This window comes from Branchiostoma belcheri, unplaced genomic scaffold (assembly GCF_001625305.1).
Source record: "Branchiostoma belcheri isolate BF01 breed outbred unplaced genomic scaffold, Haploidv18h27 scaffold1, whole genome shotgun sequence".
NCBI classification, from domain to species: Eukaryota; Metazoa; Chordata; class Leptocardii; order Amphioxiformes; family Branchiostomatidae; genus Branchiostoma; species Branchiostoma belcheri.
The window spans coordinates 3,602,032-3,621,816 of NW_017802379.1; the positions used below are offsets into that span (position 1 = coordinate 3,602,032).

The 19,785-nt window shown below is 39.4% G+C and overlaps 1 protein-coding gene and 1 pseudogene across 4 annotated transcripts in view; one reads left to right on the forward strand and one right to left on the reverse strand.

Annotated features, from left to right (window-relative positions):
- LOC109466126 (rabphilin-3A-like) overlaps positions 1 to 19,785 on the forward strand; it is a 43,857-nt gene that overhangs the window by 3,398 nt on the left and 20,674 nt on the right. For all 4 annotated transcript variants that reach the window (XM_019763773.1, XM_019763764.1, XM_019763781.1 and 1 more), the window contains exon 2: positions 8,400 to 8,611. In XM_019763773.1, coding sequence (XP_019619332.1) covers positions 8,535 to 8,611 — 77 coding nt within the window. In that variant the 5' untranslated portion in view covers positions 8,400 to 8,534. The remainder of the gene's footprint in view (positions 1 to 8,399; positions 8,612 to 19,785) is intronic.
- LOC109466147 lies at positions 14,473 to 16,288 on the reverse strand (annotated as a pseudogene).

Here is a 19,785-nt window from a genome sequence, read left to right on the forward strand (position 1 = left end):
AATAAAAAAAAAGAAATAAAAGAGAAGATAATCCATACCTACCAACCCTAATTGTTTTCAGGACTGAAACAGGAAACACAACATTTTTTTTCCTAAGCCTTTGCAAAATCTGGTGGTTGGTACTGAATGGTGGCCACCTCTTCACTCCCTCCTGAAATATCGGAGATAACAGCGCGGTGATGAAATATAGATGAGAGGGAGCCGGGAGTCTGACTACCACCTGCGCTCCGATATTCACCATCAATTCTAATTGTTTTTTCTGGCAAATTTGTGCGTGAGACTTCATCTTACATCAATGCAATATTCAAATACGGAATCCCAAGTAATAGTCTGGGATGAAATTACTGCAGTCATAATTGAGCTGTCATTGCTGACAGAATAAGCAACATTTTATTATGGGCAAAATCTTTACCACAATTGTTACTATTCAGTACCACAGTTAACATTGGAAATTTTCATTCTTTGCTTTTATAAGGACTTAAACTAATAGACTAGGGCCTGATGTAATTTTTTAGTAAATTGTTGATCAAAAAAGAAAATAGCGTGGAGTTTCTTTGAAGATCAGATTGAATAGATACAGCTGTCCAAATTTTAACACCACTTTGATATACTTGTGGGAATATGTTTAACTGTTCAAATATGCAGACAGCTGGGATGGGCAGAATGCTACTGTGTACCCAGGGGACAGATTGCTGCCTATTACTTGCCCTACTTGTGACGCTTTACCCCTTTGACATGGGCGGCCCATGTTTAACCAGTCAATACTGCACCACTAGAATTAGCATTTCCAAGTGGATTCCATTGATGCGATGTAAAAGGAATATTTGTTCTACACAGTAGGATTGTTAAGTTGCTAGAGAAGCAACGTACATAGTTATTAACTTGGATGTACATGTATCAGGTAAGTCCAAATTTCATGTTCTCTTATAGTCTCAGATAGAGGAGGTCTGTTATTATTAGACTATACTGTAGCATTATATTTATAATATTATATACAGTATGGTTATTAATTGCACCTAGACATCTCATGGATTTCAACTCTTTGTAAACCAATTTCTACTTTCCATACATCTTGATGTACACACTGTGTATTATTGAATATTTCTGAAAATGAATATGGCAATACCTCATTAAATAGGGATTCCAATGCAAATACCCACCTGCAATGCATCATATTGCAAAAAGAAAAGAAGGCTTACAATTTGGAACCCCCTGTTACAGGTTTGCTACATACAACGTATTACAAGTATTTTGAGCCACGATATGATGTATTATTGTAGCTAGTACGTACTCTTATGGGGACAAACCATGTAGGAGCAATAAGGAAACCAATTTACTTTTGCCTGGGGAAAGACAGCATGCAGTGTGGACTTCTATATTCTGTACCACAGAGCACAAAAATCAATACGTCCCCCACTGTGGGGGTGGAGAAATATTGATCCAGTGTAGGTATGGGGAAAGGTAATATTGATCTGGACTTACAAGAGTCTACCACTTACTTCTGCCTTTTACCTTTTCCCTACTTAGGACACGTGAATTCGAAGTTTTGTATTCAATTTGGTCATGATAATGGGGCTTAGGTACATGTACAGTAACAGGGGATCTAAAGTAATTCTGATGTTCAATCCCAAAATATATAACGTTACATTCAAACAGAAAGCTTCTTCTATGTACAGGTAAAAGTAAAGGAAGTCATCCTCTTTTGAGGTGAAGAATGATGCATATGCTATGCATTATTTCATAGTGTACAATGTATATATTGTACAATGTGACTCTACCACAATTTCGGCAAAGCACACTAAGGTGGGCCCCTAATCTTATTGACAAGCATGTTTGCCTGAAGCTTACATTGCTCGCCCTCAATTCAACTGGTGCTTGCAGAAGAATTCATGATAAATTTCTTTGAATGTGTGCACGTATGTGTGTTCTATTCTGCCAGTATAATAAAGTAAGAGGAGACAGTACGCAGTTCATTTGTACATGCAGTGGTTTGAAAATCAGTGCAACTCAAGGCTTGATTGATGGAAAGAGCAAAACGCTGATGGCACTAAGGAAGACAAGGTCACCAGGAAACAAAACTGGTGTTTGGAAACATGCCAGATGTCTAGCAGCAGGATACACAGAAACTTGCTTGCAAAGGCTTTTTGATCCTCTTATCCTGAGCTGCTGGAAAAAAGCACATAGAATGTGGAGAATTTGTCATGATAAGGAGAACTACAATACAAAGCAGGCCTCAAAATTAATTTTTCTTCCCAGCACTGTCCCAAAAATAAATTTCAATTGTCCCGAGGATTAAGTGTCCTAACCTGTTTTTTGGGAAGTACATGTATTGTATGACTTCAACTTGAAGTCAACTTTATTTTGCTTATGTTCACTCCCAGGCGCACTATAATTGCAGTGTAGACAGGAAATTCGGGGGGACTTTTCCGGATCCAAAAGCTGGGACATGTGCCAGATAAACAAAAGAAGGGCTGACATTCTGATGTTGATTATTTTTTCATTGTCCCCAAAGTGTCTTTTTAGTTATCCCAGCCTACATTTTAGTGGTCTATGGCCACTTAATCTAGAGCCCTACAGTAACATGCCTGTGAGTCCATGGAATCCCAGGGGAAGAACACAATGCACAGGTTGATGATTAAAAGTGACATGTTCCAGAACCCAGTTACCAGTTGTAATGAATAGCACAGCAGATATAGTGAAGTTCCTGCTGACTTGATCTGATGGCCCGCATACCCTTTTACATACATGTAAAGCACGATCGGCCATTTTAGGTCCATGCAATTTGCAGCCAGCAGAATGTCTAATCAGTTCATTCTACATGAAGCAAAATTAGGACCTGTATCTGAATTTAGCATTAAGCAAGGCCTGCCTCCTCAAATGAAGCCGCTTCCTTTCATCTGATCATGATAGATTTAGCATTATAAGCTCGCAATTTGATGCCACCTGCTGGTCATTTTTGGTACATAATAGGAATAAGGCACATAATTAAGGAGACGAAAGGTTAGAACTTGCCATCTTAGCACATTTACCTGGACCAATCCTTAGTGTGAATAATATAAAGGGACCAGGCTGCATTGTGTTAGGTTTGATAACAGCCTGTCACCCTGTGTCAGTAATTGGACCTGTGCCTTTTAATCAGTCTGTTTACATGCCTAAAAGCTTTGTGATAGCCAGTTATTCAACCCAGCTAATGACCTGGCCTACTAGGGTTCAGGGCAGTTCACTTTCTTACATGTAGTACTAGTAGATGGTTATGATTTGTGTGTGTGTGTTGTATGTGGGCAGCATCAAAATGTAACTTATAAGTCAGATGTTGATCTTGAAGATTCTGGTATAACTCCTGTCAGGTATTTTGATTTCTAAAGTTGTAAAAAAAAAAAGAGGCAAACGTCAACATAAGAATTCTGTTCACTGTTTGTAACCATTAGGCAGCTGTTATGATTGTACTGAAATAGCCACTCTGTTCTAAATTACAGATCATTAAGAGATGAAACTTAGGGCATGTGGTTAGGCCTTTAATTTTGTAAAGTGAAAAGGGACCGTCGAGTAACAAATTTGTAGTTACTGTAACAGGTAGTTCCCAAGCAAATTGTTTGCTAGATTTGAAGACCATAGCATTATCTGACTACCTGCATGGCTTTATTTTACAGTAGAAAGTTTTTTGCTGTGTTTAAAGTTTGTAGTTGAATAATATTAATATATTCTATGTAGTAATGTAATGGAAGCACATATTTGCAGTGTCATGATTTTGGGGTGGAGTGGGCAATGCAAAAATACAAAAATAGAATCATGGTACCAGCATGAATAATATCATAATGCACAGTGTGTACAATCTTTGACCCAGAATTGATGGTGAATAGCCCTTTCAATCCCTGAGGGACAGTGTTTTACAGCATTATCCCCCCAACCTGTGGGAAAGGTAATACCTACAGGTCATAATCCCCCTGCATATTTAATGACACTTCCCTACATCCCATCTATCTATCTGTATAGACAAACCGCCTCGAATGGAAAAATCCATACGCGGGCTTTAGCGGGATCACTCTTAGCAGGCCAACCGCTGCGATCCTGCGGCCAAAGATTACAGGGCGCTGACACCGCGCTTTAAACATTAAAACCGCCAAGAGCTTGTGTCAGTCGCAAAAACCTGGGCTGGCTGTAGGCTTAAGGGCACTAAGCCAGGAAATACATCGTGTATAATCAGATAGTAGGTAAGTTCGGAAAAATTGTGATCTGCAAGCAATTTGGCCAGGATTGGGTATCAATAATTCAGTGCGGTAATTTTGTGACTGTAGCTAGGAGAGGAATTCAAATCTGGAACCATGAGAAAAACGTTACATGATTTGCTGATATATACAGATAACCAATGGTCATGACATTCACATGTGAGTTTGAGCGATATTCAATACTATCTTCGTGACCTGTAATATATTATGTATTACCCAGCTGCAGGCTTTGGCTAGTGTCCAGTATAACTGCTGAGAAATTGAGCTGTCCAAATCTGTGTGTTACTAACTAGTTTAGTATCGACAAAATGGTCTGTACCTGTGCTTAGTATCATTTAACTATCCCCCATATTGGTTGATAGATAAAAAGGATTTTGGCAAGTTTAGGGCAGTATTTTTATGTGTGTGGGGGGGGGGGGAAGATATTTTGTAGAATCAAATATGCTTAATGACAGTCACTGTAATACTGCCATCCCTGTCCCTGGTGCTGAATGACTGTCACTGTAATACTGCCATCCCTGTCCCTGGTGCTGAATGACAGTCACTGTAATACTGCCATCCCTGTCCCTGGTGCTGAACGACAGTCACAGTAACACTAACATCCCTGCACCTGGTGCTTTTACAAGCGATACTAACTGTTGTTTTTCTATAGAAAAGAAACAGACATTTAAAAATGTAAAAACACCCCTTTAGTCATTTCTTAACGTGTTCCCAAGTGTTCAACAGCACCTACTGATAGACAGGCCATGTAGGGCTTTGGAAGCTTGGTTCTATAATTGAATTCTCCAAACACTACTGTACATTTCAAATCTTTTTTTTTTCATTGTTAAGTTTTCCCTTCTGTTTACTTAATCCATCCCCATAGCCTGTACAAAATCTAAATTAGCAATGACACCTGGCAAAAATCAATGAAGAAGCTCAGGGCTACAAATCTAAATATATACATCACACAACACACAACACACTATTATCCTATTGATTTAAGACATTTGTTGCTTGCCATTATCTGAGTCATAATGCATGCTACAAATCAATATGGGTATATATTTAATGCACAATGAAATTTGTGATTAACGAGCCTTTTTATGGAATGATGAAGTTTTCATAAATGGCGTATAAAGAAAATGTAACTATAATCTTCCTACTTGTTTTTAGAGCCAGATCATGTATAACATCTAAGTTATTTTGTTATTAAACAATCATATTTTACAAACATTGGAAAAAGCCTCTTTTAAGGAGAAGGCAACTAATGTATTTAAATATGCAAGCAAGAGCCATTTATTTAAGTAAATATCGTGTTATGCTTACAGTTAGTGTATATATTGTATGACAATTGTTTATCATATAACACTATACAGGCATATGTAAGCTTGAGCCAACAACTAAAGATCAATTACTTTTGCCAGGACGTTCATCAAATATTTATTGCTGCTGATTTACATGTAATCTGAGCAATCGGTTCCTTATTGATATATGACACTGCGTCTATAGTGACTACATAAAAGGGTTGGTCATTCGGCCGTGCTTACACTGAAGGGAAAATAACAGAGTTCCAGATTGACTGTTACAGAGGTGATTTGTATTTCTGACATATATATACTGAGCAAGGTAGGTTATGTTTTCTTTCTGATAATGAGTTAAGTTTGATACTGGACAGTTATTGAAATTTATCATAGTTTTTGCAGTAACGATTTGCTTGGGTTACTTGAGGAGGGCGGGGCTAACCATATCATCTAGTATGTGTGTATTGTCTCCATTTAACCTTCAATTGAAAGAATGGGGTAATCTTTTTTTACTTCAATTACTAAAGTTAAATGATTGTATGTATCCAAAAATCTTCTTGCTTTGAAGTAGATTGAATGCTTGACGTGTCCCAAGCAAGAAGAAGCAAAAGTTAAGTTGGGATGATTTTATGTACAAAATTAATGTTGCTAACTTACTTTTACAATGTCACCACTTGAAGCACTCCCAAAAGAATGTTATGCATGAACATATGCATGACAATCATATTTTTTATCAGACCAAACTAAGGGTTGATAAATCTACAACTTCATTTCAATTTGCTGCAACATATGCACTAACAATGACAACCTTTATAGACCAGACTGCAAAATATATGGTGTAATTTGGGCTGGTAAAAAGACAACCATCAAATATATGTGTACTGTAACTCACTTGTGGGGCTTCATGCATACAAAAGACCAGACTCTATGTGCAGTGATGAACTTTATTGCCTTACATACTTCATGGACTAATCTACTGTATTCTATGCCTAGTTACAATGTATAACTCGTAAATTTTAAGATGTAAAGAGGTTATTTGAGAGGTCTGGCATCATGTATAGTCTATAATTTACAAAATGTAAGTTTCAGATACTAGTAACAGTGAAGTTAGGAATTGAAGTGTCTGTATTAAACATGTATTACATGTCTCAGGTATAAAAGTTTTTTAAGTGTTCAACTCATGTGAATTTCCTGGTAGTTAGTACTTGCGTCACACATTGTACTTCCAGGAAATTCAGTATAACTTCGCTGAAATTTTCACAGTCTGATGCCATCTAGTACCAGGCTATTGACGTCACTACCATACTCACGTACCAACCCTTAGCAACGTAAAGATCACATGTAATGTCCATGTGTGTGGCAGTGTGAGTTTATCCAGCTTAAATAATTTATTGCGACTACTTTGTATCCAAACTTTACATGTAAGGCCCTGGTAATACATTTGGACTGGGGCTGTGGTCTCAATAAGCTGTTACAGTTTCATCCATTTTAAAATCTACCCATCAGCCAAGGAATCGCTGGCTCACTGGACTCAACAAATAGCAAAGGTCAACGTTGAAGTTCAACTGTCCCCCTTGATTGTAGTCATTAGGGAGGTAATCATGACCTGGCTTCGTGTTCGCCCTTGGTGGAGATTCGCTAATGCCCAATCTAGGATTCTAACGTCCTGTTTGAGGGTCTGGGGTCTTGGGTATCACAGAAGGGGTCACAATCAGAGATGGTTGACTCTGGAGGTGGTAGCCAATTAGGATCAGGAAGTTTGCTGCATTCGTACCATGGGAATACTTATTTTTTGGTGGGGGGGGGGTCAAAAGTTTTTCACGAAAGTTTCAAAAGGAAAAAATTCTATGGAAAAATCAATAGTATCCAATGGTCTGTTTTTTGTGTGCAGGAATTGGTGTTCATGCAATATTCATATTTACAATTATTAATATGCTCAAAGAAGAAGCTGAATCTGTACTTTTTATTGTGTCGCTTGTTATTGTATTGCAAATATTTACGTCACTGTGACTGTAGACCTGTAGCTTCTTGATCTCCTTTTGAAGTCATTTCCTAGAATCTGAACAGTAGTTGCCAGCACGTGTAATGCACACGCACATAATGTCGCCAGTGCATATGCACTAGCTCAGGACTCTAAATGTCACTACGCCAACTCAATCTGAAAGGCTCATGTACATGTGCACAGTTTTCAGAAGCCACCATCGTCACAAAAATCCCCAAATCCATTGGCTTTCTCTTCTATCCTGCTCCATCATTGATGAGATGGGTCTGGTTGAAACCTTCGTAAAGATCTTGATAAACCTCAAATCCTTACCTACAGCTGTCATTAATACAGAGAGCCGTGGTTGCTAGGGAGTTCTGATACATTGTCATTGACGTGTTGCCGCCCTGGGCGGTGGTATCAACTTTGCTCTTTGATAGTTCTCACATCTGTGGTAGAAGCGAGACTCTCCCCGTGACCTCCCCCGCGGTGAGTGTTACCCTGTATCATCATGTCTGCCACTTGTTCTACAGACCTGTCAAACCTCGTCAGGCCAATGAAAAAAAATGTTGTGTTTCCTGTCTCAGCCCTGCAAAATCAGGGTTGGTAGGTAGGGATTATCTTTTTTTTTCTTTCTTTTTTTTAAGGACTTCAGTGATATATAGGGGTCTAACTTACACAATACAATATTTTCAATGTCAATGTTAGAAAACCAACGTTTTATCACTGAGGTGTGAGATCATTGAGCTAGAAAAGGTTGACTAGCTTGAAAAATTGTCCCATGCAGGGGTCCACCAAAAAAAAAGTTTATGGTTGGCAGGTTTTTCTAGGGTTGGTCAGGAAACATGAAACACAACATTTTCTTTCCTTGGCCTCATGTGTTCTGTTTTTTTCCAACTCGCTTCACAGGTGGGTTGCTGGCTCTGATTCTGCTGAGGTGTTAATGAAGCGTCGGAGTCGGGGGGATGGTCGTCTGATTTATGTGGGTGGATACCGGGACCGCCGCTGAGCAGGCGGGAAAGACGCAGGCAGGCGCCGCACAATATGGGTGAGATGGCATCAGGAGGGAGGATCGATCGCTGGGTGTGCCCCAATGACAGACAGCTGGCCCTACGTGCAAAGTAAGTCCCTCTCATTTGTTTCCACCAGTTTAACAACCTGTTGGCTTGTAATTTTGTCATTAGAATTAGTGATTTTTTCTTTTTGCTTAGATTTCATGAACATTAAGTTGTCTCAATTTTTTACATTCATACTAAGTCTTTCCATTTGATGATGTGTTTGTCTACACCATTAGGATAAGTGATTTTTCTTTTTGCTTGAATTTCATGAACATTAAGTTATACTTTCCATTTGATAATGTGTCCATTTTGCTTCAATTGCTGCTTCTTGACATGTACATGCTTCTAAAGCTGTATTTGATTATAGAGATTTTTTGCAACAGATTTATTTGTATGTTGAGAGTATCTTCAACCATGTACATATAGAAATGTCACTTGTTGGTTGCATGTATGATATGAATGAATAATCAGCCCATATATTTTTCAGTATGTCTTCAAATATTCTACGAGTACTCATTTTGCAAGTCAAAAATAATTGATTGAAAAATTCAATATGCTGAAAATTTGTTGTTTGTTTTTCTGGCTGTTTGCATCAGCCGGATAACATCAGTAATACCTCGGATTCCAATTTATGCTAGTCATAATTGCAGCATATTGACTAATGAAGGAACAGTAATTAACAGAAAGGCACTCCAAATTCATCACTTATAGGTTTGATAAAGGATTGATTTACATAACAATAGACAGACGTGATTGCCTGTGCTCCGCAGGTTAGATTTAATGTGATTGCATGCCGAAAGCTATCAATTCTAATCTAATCCTCCTCTGAAATCACTTCATTCTTGTCTTGGCCAAAGACATAACAGCAGAATTGCTGGCAATTTCGCAATTATGAAAGGCTAGATTTAATGTGATTTCATACCAAAAGCTATCAATTCAGATCTAGTCGACTTCAGAAATTGTTTCATTCTTGTCGTTGCCAAAACAAAATAACATCAGAGTTGCTTTTTTGACAAGTTGCTTGTGGACTGCAGGAAATGCTCCTAATAATCAGACTTGGTTGTTGCTATTTGTCAGTGGAAGATACTGTCAAGTGATACAATCACAGCCAGTTTGTCTAAATACATGCATATAGGTGGGAGATACTGTTGTTAAATGTTCCCTGTTGTGTGGAGTAATAAGGACAATATAACACTGGTGAAAGTACAATATTTCTGTGTTCAGCGCCAAGGACAGGACCATTCCGTGCCTATTCTACAGCAGGGTCAGATTCATTTGCACATATTCAGTACCAATGACCTGTATTTAACACATGCATCAGCACCAAGGAAAGGTCCGTCTTGTATCTGTTTCATACCTGGGGCAGCTGCAACTGCATTTGTGCATATTAAAAGATGTTTTCAAGCAGTATAATCAAAAATGTTCCTGTAGACTAAGTGTAATAAAAGATGTTGTCCAGCAGTATAATCAAAGATATGTTTAAGCAGTATAATCAAAGATGTTTTCAAGCAGTTTAATCAAGGATGTTGCCCAGCAGTATGATCCTAGTTAATTATCCTGTGTCTCAAAATGCAATTATCAAGTAAAGATTTAGTATTACCTGTTATCATGTACCAAAGGCCAATGATATGCATCAAAGCTCTTTTGATTGAAAAAAAAATCCATTTTAATGATCTCTTCAATCCTCTTTGTGACACATGATACAACTAATCCGAATTACGTGCCAGAATAGAGCCCACAACATGCAGGGGGAATTTCAATTATAATTTTCTAAGTAGCAGCATGTGTAACGATCTTGCATTAGTACACTCTGTTCTTCTAACATGTCAAAAGATTAAGCTCATTCAAGCATAGCTATTTTATTAACTCATCGCCACCTCTGTGCCCTCTGTTCCTTGAAGTAAAGTAGCGACTGGAACAAGGAGCTGACGAGATTTTGAGTCTTCTTGGCGTGAAGCTTCTGTTTGAATTTTCCCAGCTAAGTTGAAAGTCACCTTGAGCTTACCCTGTCAATAAAGTGTCCCTCCTGGCCTTCCACACAAACTGTTTCTCCTCGCAATTTGTGCTGACATTCGCTTTGGCCAGACCAATAAAGATAAGGAACAGTCATGATCATCATGGCACCTAATGCAATCTTGCTGCCACCACGGCAAATCTTGATCAGCCCCCCTCCCCACACACACCACTGAAATAAGCAGATGAGATGAAATTAGGACAGATAGTCTTACACTGGGTTCTAAAGTCCTGATCTGGAAGATCCCAATAATGAATAGTCCAGATCAGCATCTCTCTTCTATGCCTTTATGATCTCTCTCTCCATCTCCACCATGACTATTTGAATTATACGGAGCATAATAGCCTGCGGGTCCATGTAAGCCATCTCAACTGATGTGAAATCTTGTACGACCCCTGCTCTTTACGGAGCCCCTATCTGTCTAATGCTGTTTTTGGATGCCAGCCATCTATAGCTCGTGCTTCAACCCATTCAGGCTTAATTTTCTCAGCCATTTGCAGCTGGTACCTTTGGAGTTTGCCCCCACGTTGGCCCGGGCTATTTCTCAGGATGACTCATGAAGTGTTCTTGTAGTTATAAGGACAGCTGGGACAGGGATAATTGAGCAGTGCTATTCATCACGCCTAACTCCTATCAATATGCACCGGGGGAAGTGACTAGACTGTGAATTATCTCAGAGTGTTTTTCCACAGTACATAAAAGACTGGTTTTACTGGTAACAGTATCCTTAAATCCTGAGTCCTTAGCCTCTAGTAGTTGTTAAAATGCTTGTAAGATGTGTCGTAAAAGTCTAAATCCTCAACTTGTAAAAGTAACTGTGTCTCCAGCAGTAGTCGGAAATTCCAAATCCTCAGCCTATAAAAGGTTTTCCTCTGTAGTTGTAGCAATGTCCATAAAGTCTAATTTCTTAACCTATAAAAGTTTTATGTGGAGTTTAACTGTGCAGTAAAAGTCTGAATCCTTCGCTCGTAAAAAGTATAAATAAATGAGCATGTTTCATCAACATCTTGAACCTTATGACGAACAGGCCTATTAGGCAGACGGCAAATTGCGGGGACCTTGTACAATCTGTCGCCTGTTGGGTAATGTTAGGTGCTATCGTTTTATGACTGAGAGGTTTTCAGCATTGGAACAACCTTCATGCTTGCCTCAGATTGAAAGGGCATGACTTTGAACTTGACTGCTTGGTATCATCTTAAAACTCAGAGGAAAAGCATAAGAATAGAATGCTTGTACTGTGTTGGAATAAACAGATTCAATTTCAACTGTTTGTCATATTTATTTTCCAATTTTGTGTATGCAGTAGAGCATATCCTATGTTCTGTCAGTGTGCATTCAACCAAGGATAGCCCCATTTACATACATGTATTGTGTGTTCTCAACCAGAGACACTGTTTTGTGTGACATGGTTATTGTAATTATATAGTTCAGCACCAGGGACAGGTCTGGTTTCCTATATTCACTGAAAAGGACTTGCCCATTTTTACAAATTCCATACCAGGAACAGGTATATATTCAGTAACCAATGCATGTAACTGGAACAGCTTTATTTTTCTTAATTCAGCACCAAGGACATGTCAATTTTGTTTCTGTATTACATAACAGCCATCATCATTAGTGAGTAGTCAGTACCAGTGGCAAGTCACTAACACACATGCGGAAAGCTGCATTTTGCTATGTCCAGAAATAATGACAGTTTCATTTTTTTTTCACAAGGAACAGCTGCATTTGTATGTTTTAGTACTAATAACATGTAACCAACAAAGGCACAATTCCACCTTTCTAAGCATCAAAGACAACACATTTTTGTACTTATTCTATGCTAGGGACAGCTGCATTTGTCTGTATTCAATACCAATGACAAGAAACTAACACAATTCCTATATTCAGCACCAAGGACAGCTCCACCTGTGTTTGTAAAGGGCATGTATACCATGGACAGCTGCACTTGTGTGTGTAAAGGACATGTGTTGAATACTAGAGAAAGGTCCCTTTACCTATAGTCAGCACCATATAGACAGGGCCATACATGTATGCATGTATTCTATATATCAGGGGTGTTTGTTATATACCAGTGTTTTTTATTTATGTGAATTCAGAAGAGGCCAATGACAAGAAATTAACATAGGGAAAGTAAATCGTTTCTGTATTCAGCACCAAGGACAGGGCTTTTTGTGCCTATTCTAGACCTGGGACAGCTATATTTGTTTGTTTGTTTGTTTTATTTCGATCTCCATTTAGTGTAATACATAAAGTTTACACTACTCTTCCTGGAGTCCAACTAACTAAACAAAAATAGTAAAAACAATAATAAATCAATCAAACATAATTTAAGATAAACAATAAATAACGGAATAATAATAATAATAAATTCATAACAAAGATTTATCCTGAGATAACAAAGGATAATTAACCAAACTCAGCATATAGAACTTAAAATGAACTGAATGGGAGGTCTGAATGTGCACATGTAGAATACATTTATATAATAGTGAATACCAGGGAAAGTTCAGCCCATCAGTATTCAGCACCACGGACAGGCCCACTGTAACATGAGGTTTTTGTATGTTGCAAATTACATGTCAAAACCATGTAGCTCTCCTCTAACATCATAATTTTATGAGGTAATGGACTAAGAGCTCCCTTCCTGTATGATTGATCAACTCAAAATATGAACTGATGTGAGGTATTGTTTATGTGGATTTGATTCGTTGTTGTTATGGTAGCAGTGCAGTTACTAGTGTGTAACCGATAATAGTATTTGGCTTGATGATCCCTTTTGTAGAATATGTCAACTATTCTTTATAGTCTCTGTTTGAAAGAATGTTTTGGACTAATAGGATTATCCTTCATGAATTTGACTTGTAATACTAAGCATTAGATCCTAAAATATCAGACTTCAGGATCTAGGTGCTAGTTTACAATAAGAAAAGGAACACATTGTAACTAACTGGGAAATATCTAGCTATTAAATTTGCATGATTTCTTCATATATCTTTGCTGACCTCCTGGTGTGATTTGACCTAATTTGAATATTTTTATATTAGACATGCCAATTTTGTCTGTCAAGATGATGGAATAGCGATGTTTTTTTCCGTTCTTAGAAACGAGATTCCATGAAATGATGGATTGATGATCTACATGTAATTTAAATCCTTCTGGAAATGTTCTAAGGGTGAAGTCATCAGCTTTGCAATCACACAACAGAAGCCCACTGACTCCTCATCATGAAGTGAGCAATGTTCTCCCTTCCAGCCTCCTTGGAAACCAATTTACCACGGAACCCTGACAAATCACCCGCAAATTCGTCAGACAAAGCAGCGTTATTATAGCCATCTGTCTTGTCATTTTCCCTGTGAATATGGCTAGGCATGAGCAGAAATAGACACCATTAAAATGGATGTACAGCAACCAAGAACGTAAATAGACAGCATTAAAATAGATGTACAATGTACAGCAACCAAGAACACATTAATAGACCACATTAAAATGAATGAGGAAATATAACGTGATGTGCCGCCAAGCAGAGCCATTTCCCACATATTTGTGGACGCTTATGGATTAGGCTAGGCCACAAAATGTTGTTTGCAATTGGAGAAATCTTGTCATTCTATTATGCCGAGGTCATGATGTCTATAATGAGGCCAATATAATACATACAACTGTTACAAAAGATGACTCTATCTGAGCAATATCTTTAACAGTATCAAATTCAAATTACCATATCATGTTCACAAATTACAGCATCTATTTCAATAAGAATTGGGGCTAGTGGTCTGACTATATAGCTACTCTCTTAGAAGCCTTGGGCACTGTACATGTAAGATTTCTGCTTGTATGAAAAGATCATTTTTCATAAACTTTTGCCATAAATGTTTTTTGACCATTCCTTATCTGTACCTGATTCTCAGTAATAGCCATGAATGGCCATGATAGTAGTACTTTCTCAAATAAACAAGACACATTAGATAAGCCATAATGTCAGCAGCATTGGATGATGTGAATGTTATGGTCTGTATTATCAGTCACTACCAACGTTAACTGTCCATCTGTTGCCATGGCAACAGCCCAAGGACAGACAATGTTTGCCTTGATATGTTTGAGGAATTTGCCTGTCTTGTGAAACATCTCGACACGTCTGTTTCCAGTGTCTGCCACAATGATGTTACCTGAACTGTCTGTACAAATGCCAAGGGGCTTGTATAGCTGACCTTCACTACTTCCCTCACCCCCAAAGTTGAACAGAAACTGTCCGTCCTCATTGAACACATAGACAGAGTGTTTCTCGTAGTCTGACACTAGAATGTTCCCAGCCCCATCCACAGTGATGTTCTCTGGGTACTTCATCCCTTGCTGCTGACCCACAGTTCTCACAAGTGTTCCATCTGGCCTGAACACCTGCACTTCACCATGCAGGTTGGGTCTGTCTCCTGTAGTTTGTGTGATGAGGATGTGGTTCCTCCTGGTGTCCACAGCAACTCCACTGTACCACTCTGTCTTCTGCAGAACAATCATCCTCAGTTCCATGCCCCGTTTGGTGTACCGCACGGCAAACTCAGCTGTCTCTGTGTTCCCCACCACCCACAGGTTCCCTTCCCTGTCCATGGCCATATCATGTGGGTACATCTTCTGTCCTCCATACCCAAATAGTAGAAACTGTCTCACAAATGTTCCCTGTCGGGTGAAGACTTGGATTCTCTTGTTATAGTGATCTGCTACGAAGATTTCCCCTTCATCTGACACAGCAACACTGGTGGGATGAATGAACATACCTGTTTCTTCACCCTTTCCTCCAAATGTTATGGTTTCTGTCTGCTGGTGACCTCTATGTGTGACCCCTGTATCTAAATTATCACATATTGGTGATTCTAGGAGAGACTGGTCTTCTTCCTCTTGGTTACCATCTGGATGAATTTGGTCCCTTCCTGCATCATCACTAGATGTTGTAGGGGCTGCTGGGACTGGTGCTGTTGGAAGGGGCTGGACCTCTTGCCTTTGGTTACCATGGAGATGGACAGTTCATTAACATCAGCTAGCACTCTGTCCCTTTCCTTTTGCAATGCCTCTTTGTTTTTCTCTTGATTTTTGTCAACATTTGCCAGAAGATAATCTCTGTTTTCTGTGAGTTTCTCAACCATTTCATTGTAAGCCTGAATTATGCTGTTGTCTGTTTGTTTTTTGTTTTCATCCAGTGCTTTTTCTTTCTCTCTCAGACTTCTAAGGAAACTACAGTAAGTCTCTGAGATGTTTCTCCCCTCAACTATAAGTGCCTGAACTGGAGCCCTTCTTTCTTCTAAGGCCTTTTTTAAGCTTATTGTTCCATGATCACTGTGCATTTCATCCAAACACTCATCACAAACAGGCATGTTACACTGTTTACAGTAGAGTTTAACTTCTTCAGAGGGATGAAAGCTGCACCTGTTTCCTGAATGGGGTTGTTCCCTTGTTTCCCCTGACAGTGTAGCTTGGTTTTGCAGCCTCTCGCACAGACTTGTAACCAGGTGGTTGTCGGGCAAACCTGCAACCCCCTGGGGTGGTAGCTTGACCTGCTGACGACAGTTTGGGCACTTCAGGTGTCTTTTTTTCCCCACATGGTCCTGTAGACAGTCCTGACAGAATGTGTGCTGACAGGGCAGCATCTTGGGCCTCTTGAACAGCTCAAGGCAGATGCTGCAGGTCAGTTCTTCAGAGATTTGCTCCCCCAAACTTATCGGCGTAGCCGCCATTTTGTTGTCCTTTGTAAACCAAGGTCAACCATCTCAAGTTTCAGTTCTGCTCCTGGCCTGAATACCAGGTGTTTACAGTGGTTTCTTGATTACAGTTCAGGTGTCTGACGTCACCTTAAGGCAGGTGTGCTAGCCTTACAGGGCAAATATTATTAAATTTACACCTGGTTTAGAAAAGGAGATGTAAGATACTATAAGAAGGGAAACATATTTCATCCATACTGTGGCAACCTTCCCAAGATGCACCGTTTTGCTGAATCTCAGAAGTTGAATAATTCACCAGTATTACAAAAGAGCTCCCAACAGATCTAGATAAAATCTCTCTTTAGAAGCAAGAGTGCATGATATATATGTTCACCTAAATTTGATTCAAAAATGGCAGCATGTGTAGAGGTATGAGGATGATAAAAGAATATACCCACAGCAGATGACAAGTCATGTGTCCTATAGATTATGTGTTAATAGCATTTAAGAAAAAGACAAATTCCGAGGAAACTCATGCATTGAAAATGTTTCCCCTTAATAAATAAGATTGCCACCATGGATATCTTCAGCATTTAACTGTCAGATATGGGAGAGTCTTGTCTGATAGCACCAGGTGGCGAGCTGTGATACCAGAAGAAGTTGTAACTTATCTGACAGACTTCATCCAGTTCTCAGGCACAGCTCCAAAACATTTCATCCATAAGTCGTTTCATTTTATTAGACGCTGTCATGTTGCTGCCAACTTCTAATAAACGACAGTGAAGTAGCTTTACTTTCAAAGATAATAAGTTTGGGAACATCAAAGGAGAAGTTGCTTTCGGGGAGGAATATTGCTTGTATCACAATCACTTCAGGCCATACATGTTGGACAAAACTAATAAGCCACCATGCCCTGAATCACAGTAAAGCTGGAAGGCGGGCTCACTATTGTCACTCAGGAAAAAGACCCCTGCCACGTTCCTGTCTTCCTGCATTATTGCATTATTGGTTTCCTTAGTTCTATACGTAGTTGTGTCATAAAGTTTGTGATGAGTGGCCCTGTTTTTTGAATCCGGGGATTAAGAGTCAGTTCGAATCCCAGGCTTTGTCACTCACCCAACTTGAAATTTTGAATGATGCTGCAGGGTAGATAATTACAGTAACATGTAAAAGTTGCTCTAACTTGAGTGTGTACAAGTTTGGGAGTTATTCACAGCCGATGTGACCATGTCGGCTGTGAATAAAACACTTGGTTGTGTAAAAAGAGTCTCTTACCAACCTGATGAAACTATTCACGGATGTTAAAAGTTCAGTGTTCTGCATAGAGGATACTTTCTGTTACATAGCTGGGACATAAACAGCAGTGCTCATTCATCATCTCCAATTTAAGCCAATTTAAGTCAAACATTAAAGCTGATCTTTGTAGGGCAGAGTTCAAGTTTGACTGGTACATGTACATGTAGTGCAATCTAATCTTACTGAAAGCATTGCCATTTTTCTGGACTACATGCACATGTGCATATAAGCTCTTTTACTCCTATTCCTGCTGATACAGCACTCGTGTACCACACTAGCTGTCTATCAGAGCTTTGAAGTGTACAAAGCTGATAATCTTTTGCCCTTCAGATATCATGTGTGTAAGGCTTAGCACAGATGTTCCTGTCAGATATGAGACTTTCTCATTGATGATAGATAGTACTACTTATTCCAGGAAGGGAAAATAAACTGTACAATGTATTAGTAAGAATAAACCGCCTATTTTTCCACAGACCTGGTTACAGACAGGTGACCTTATTCACACAAGATACATTGCGTTTACCTTCACATGGCCTAACAAACTACAACTGCTCCATGACGAAAAAGCTAAAACTTTAAGTCCAGTTCAGTTCAGTTCAACTTGGTAAGTTCCAATTTACTTAAAGTTTTAGCCTTTTTGTCATAATGTATTACACCGACACAGATAAACTTTCAAGCTAAAACTACTGCTCTGTTTCAAACAAATTCAAACATATTCATGTTGTATGGAACCAGCCCCCATAACTCTATCCTGCCACTTGCCACTGATACATGTACATAACGATGCAAGGACACATAATATACAAATACTAACACAGGAAAAGAAGATTCTTCTTGCAAAACTCATGATGTAGCAAACCCATCTGCCTGTCGGTCATTGACACTTTAATGCAGGATGTGCAAGATACATGTATCTAGCAGGCTGGAACTCCGGCTAATTACTGTTATTGATCTTTCTTGAATGCCCTCTTCAGGCCTGATGAAGCTAGCCGTAGATTATGATATTTCATTGAGTCACTGTTCCAAAGGATACTAACAATCATATTGTTTGCATGGATATTGGTGTGGGACTCATTAGTTGCCTATGTCTCAACATGACAATAGACACAATGTCATCATACAATACTATGACATTAAGTTTGCAGTGTTATCCCTGGTAACAGTCCATCATATTGGAATAATTGCACTCTTTTCAAGACATACAACATTGCACAGGTCAGTATCCTGTGTTGCCCATGGTAACATCCTACGTGAGTCTCACTGAGCAATCGCAGTTGCTTTTGCGCTTTCCCTCATTAGAAACAAACCCGCCGTGACCAAGTGCAGCTGTATCATTGCTCTAGCCGTCCAGTCTGACCAAACGAAAAGCAGAGCCGTCCACAGCTTGGGAACCTCCCCACCCACCTCCTGCCTCAGACTGTAGCTGACCAGAATCAGGTCCAGCATGTTCAACAACAGCTCTGACCCGTGGATGCTTACCGAGAAATCTGTGCCTGAGTTTGACAGATTGATATCCTGCTACAAGTGGCATCTACAGAACAATGTCTCCATTGCACAAGCCGATGAAGCCTGCTCCATGCACAAGGACCTTGTGAGTTTGGGAACAGAGATTGACGTTGTCTTCTGGCTGATGGGACTTCTCATCATCATCAGTAATGCTCCTGTGCTATTGGGAATCATTGGAACAAGAGAACTCCACAGACCCATCTACATCTACCTGGCAAATCTGGCTGTCACGGATGTTTTCGCAGGCATCGGACTTCTGTACCGCACAGTTGGACATTTCGTACACAATGTAAAAGCCTTCAAGTTGATCATGACTTATGTCAACTTAATCATATTTAGTCAGATGATATCAGCATCAGCTCTATCCCTGATGTCAGTTAACGCCTATGTTGCCGTAATGCATCCTGAATTCTTCCACATCCACGCTGACAGTGCCAAACTGTGCGCAAGTGTAGCTCTGACTGTTTCATGGATTGTTTGCGCCTTGCTTGCATTCTCACCCATAATGGGCTGGAACTGTCTCCACATGCAGACCCTCACCACTGGGATCTGCATTTCATGGTACCCCTTGTCCTTTATCATCACTTGTGCATCCATACTGCTCTTGCTGTGCATCATCCTGATGTTCACAAATATTAGTGTGTATCTAGCAATCAGGGAACGAGAAAAGAGAAGACTTGTACAGGTAGCTGCAAGGGACCCTCAGGCACCAGGAGAAAATGGTCCTGGGC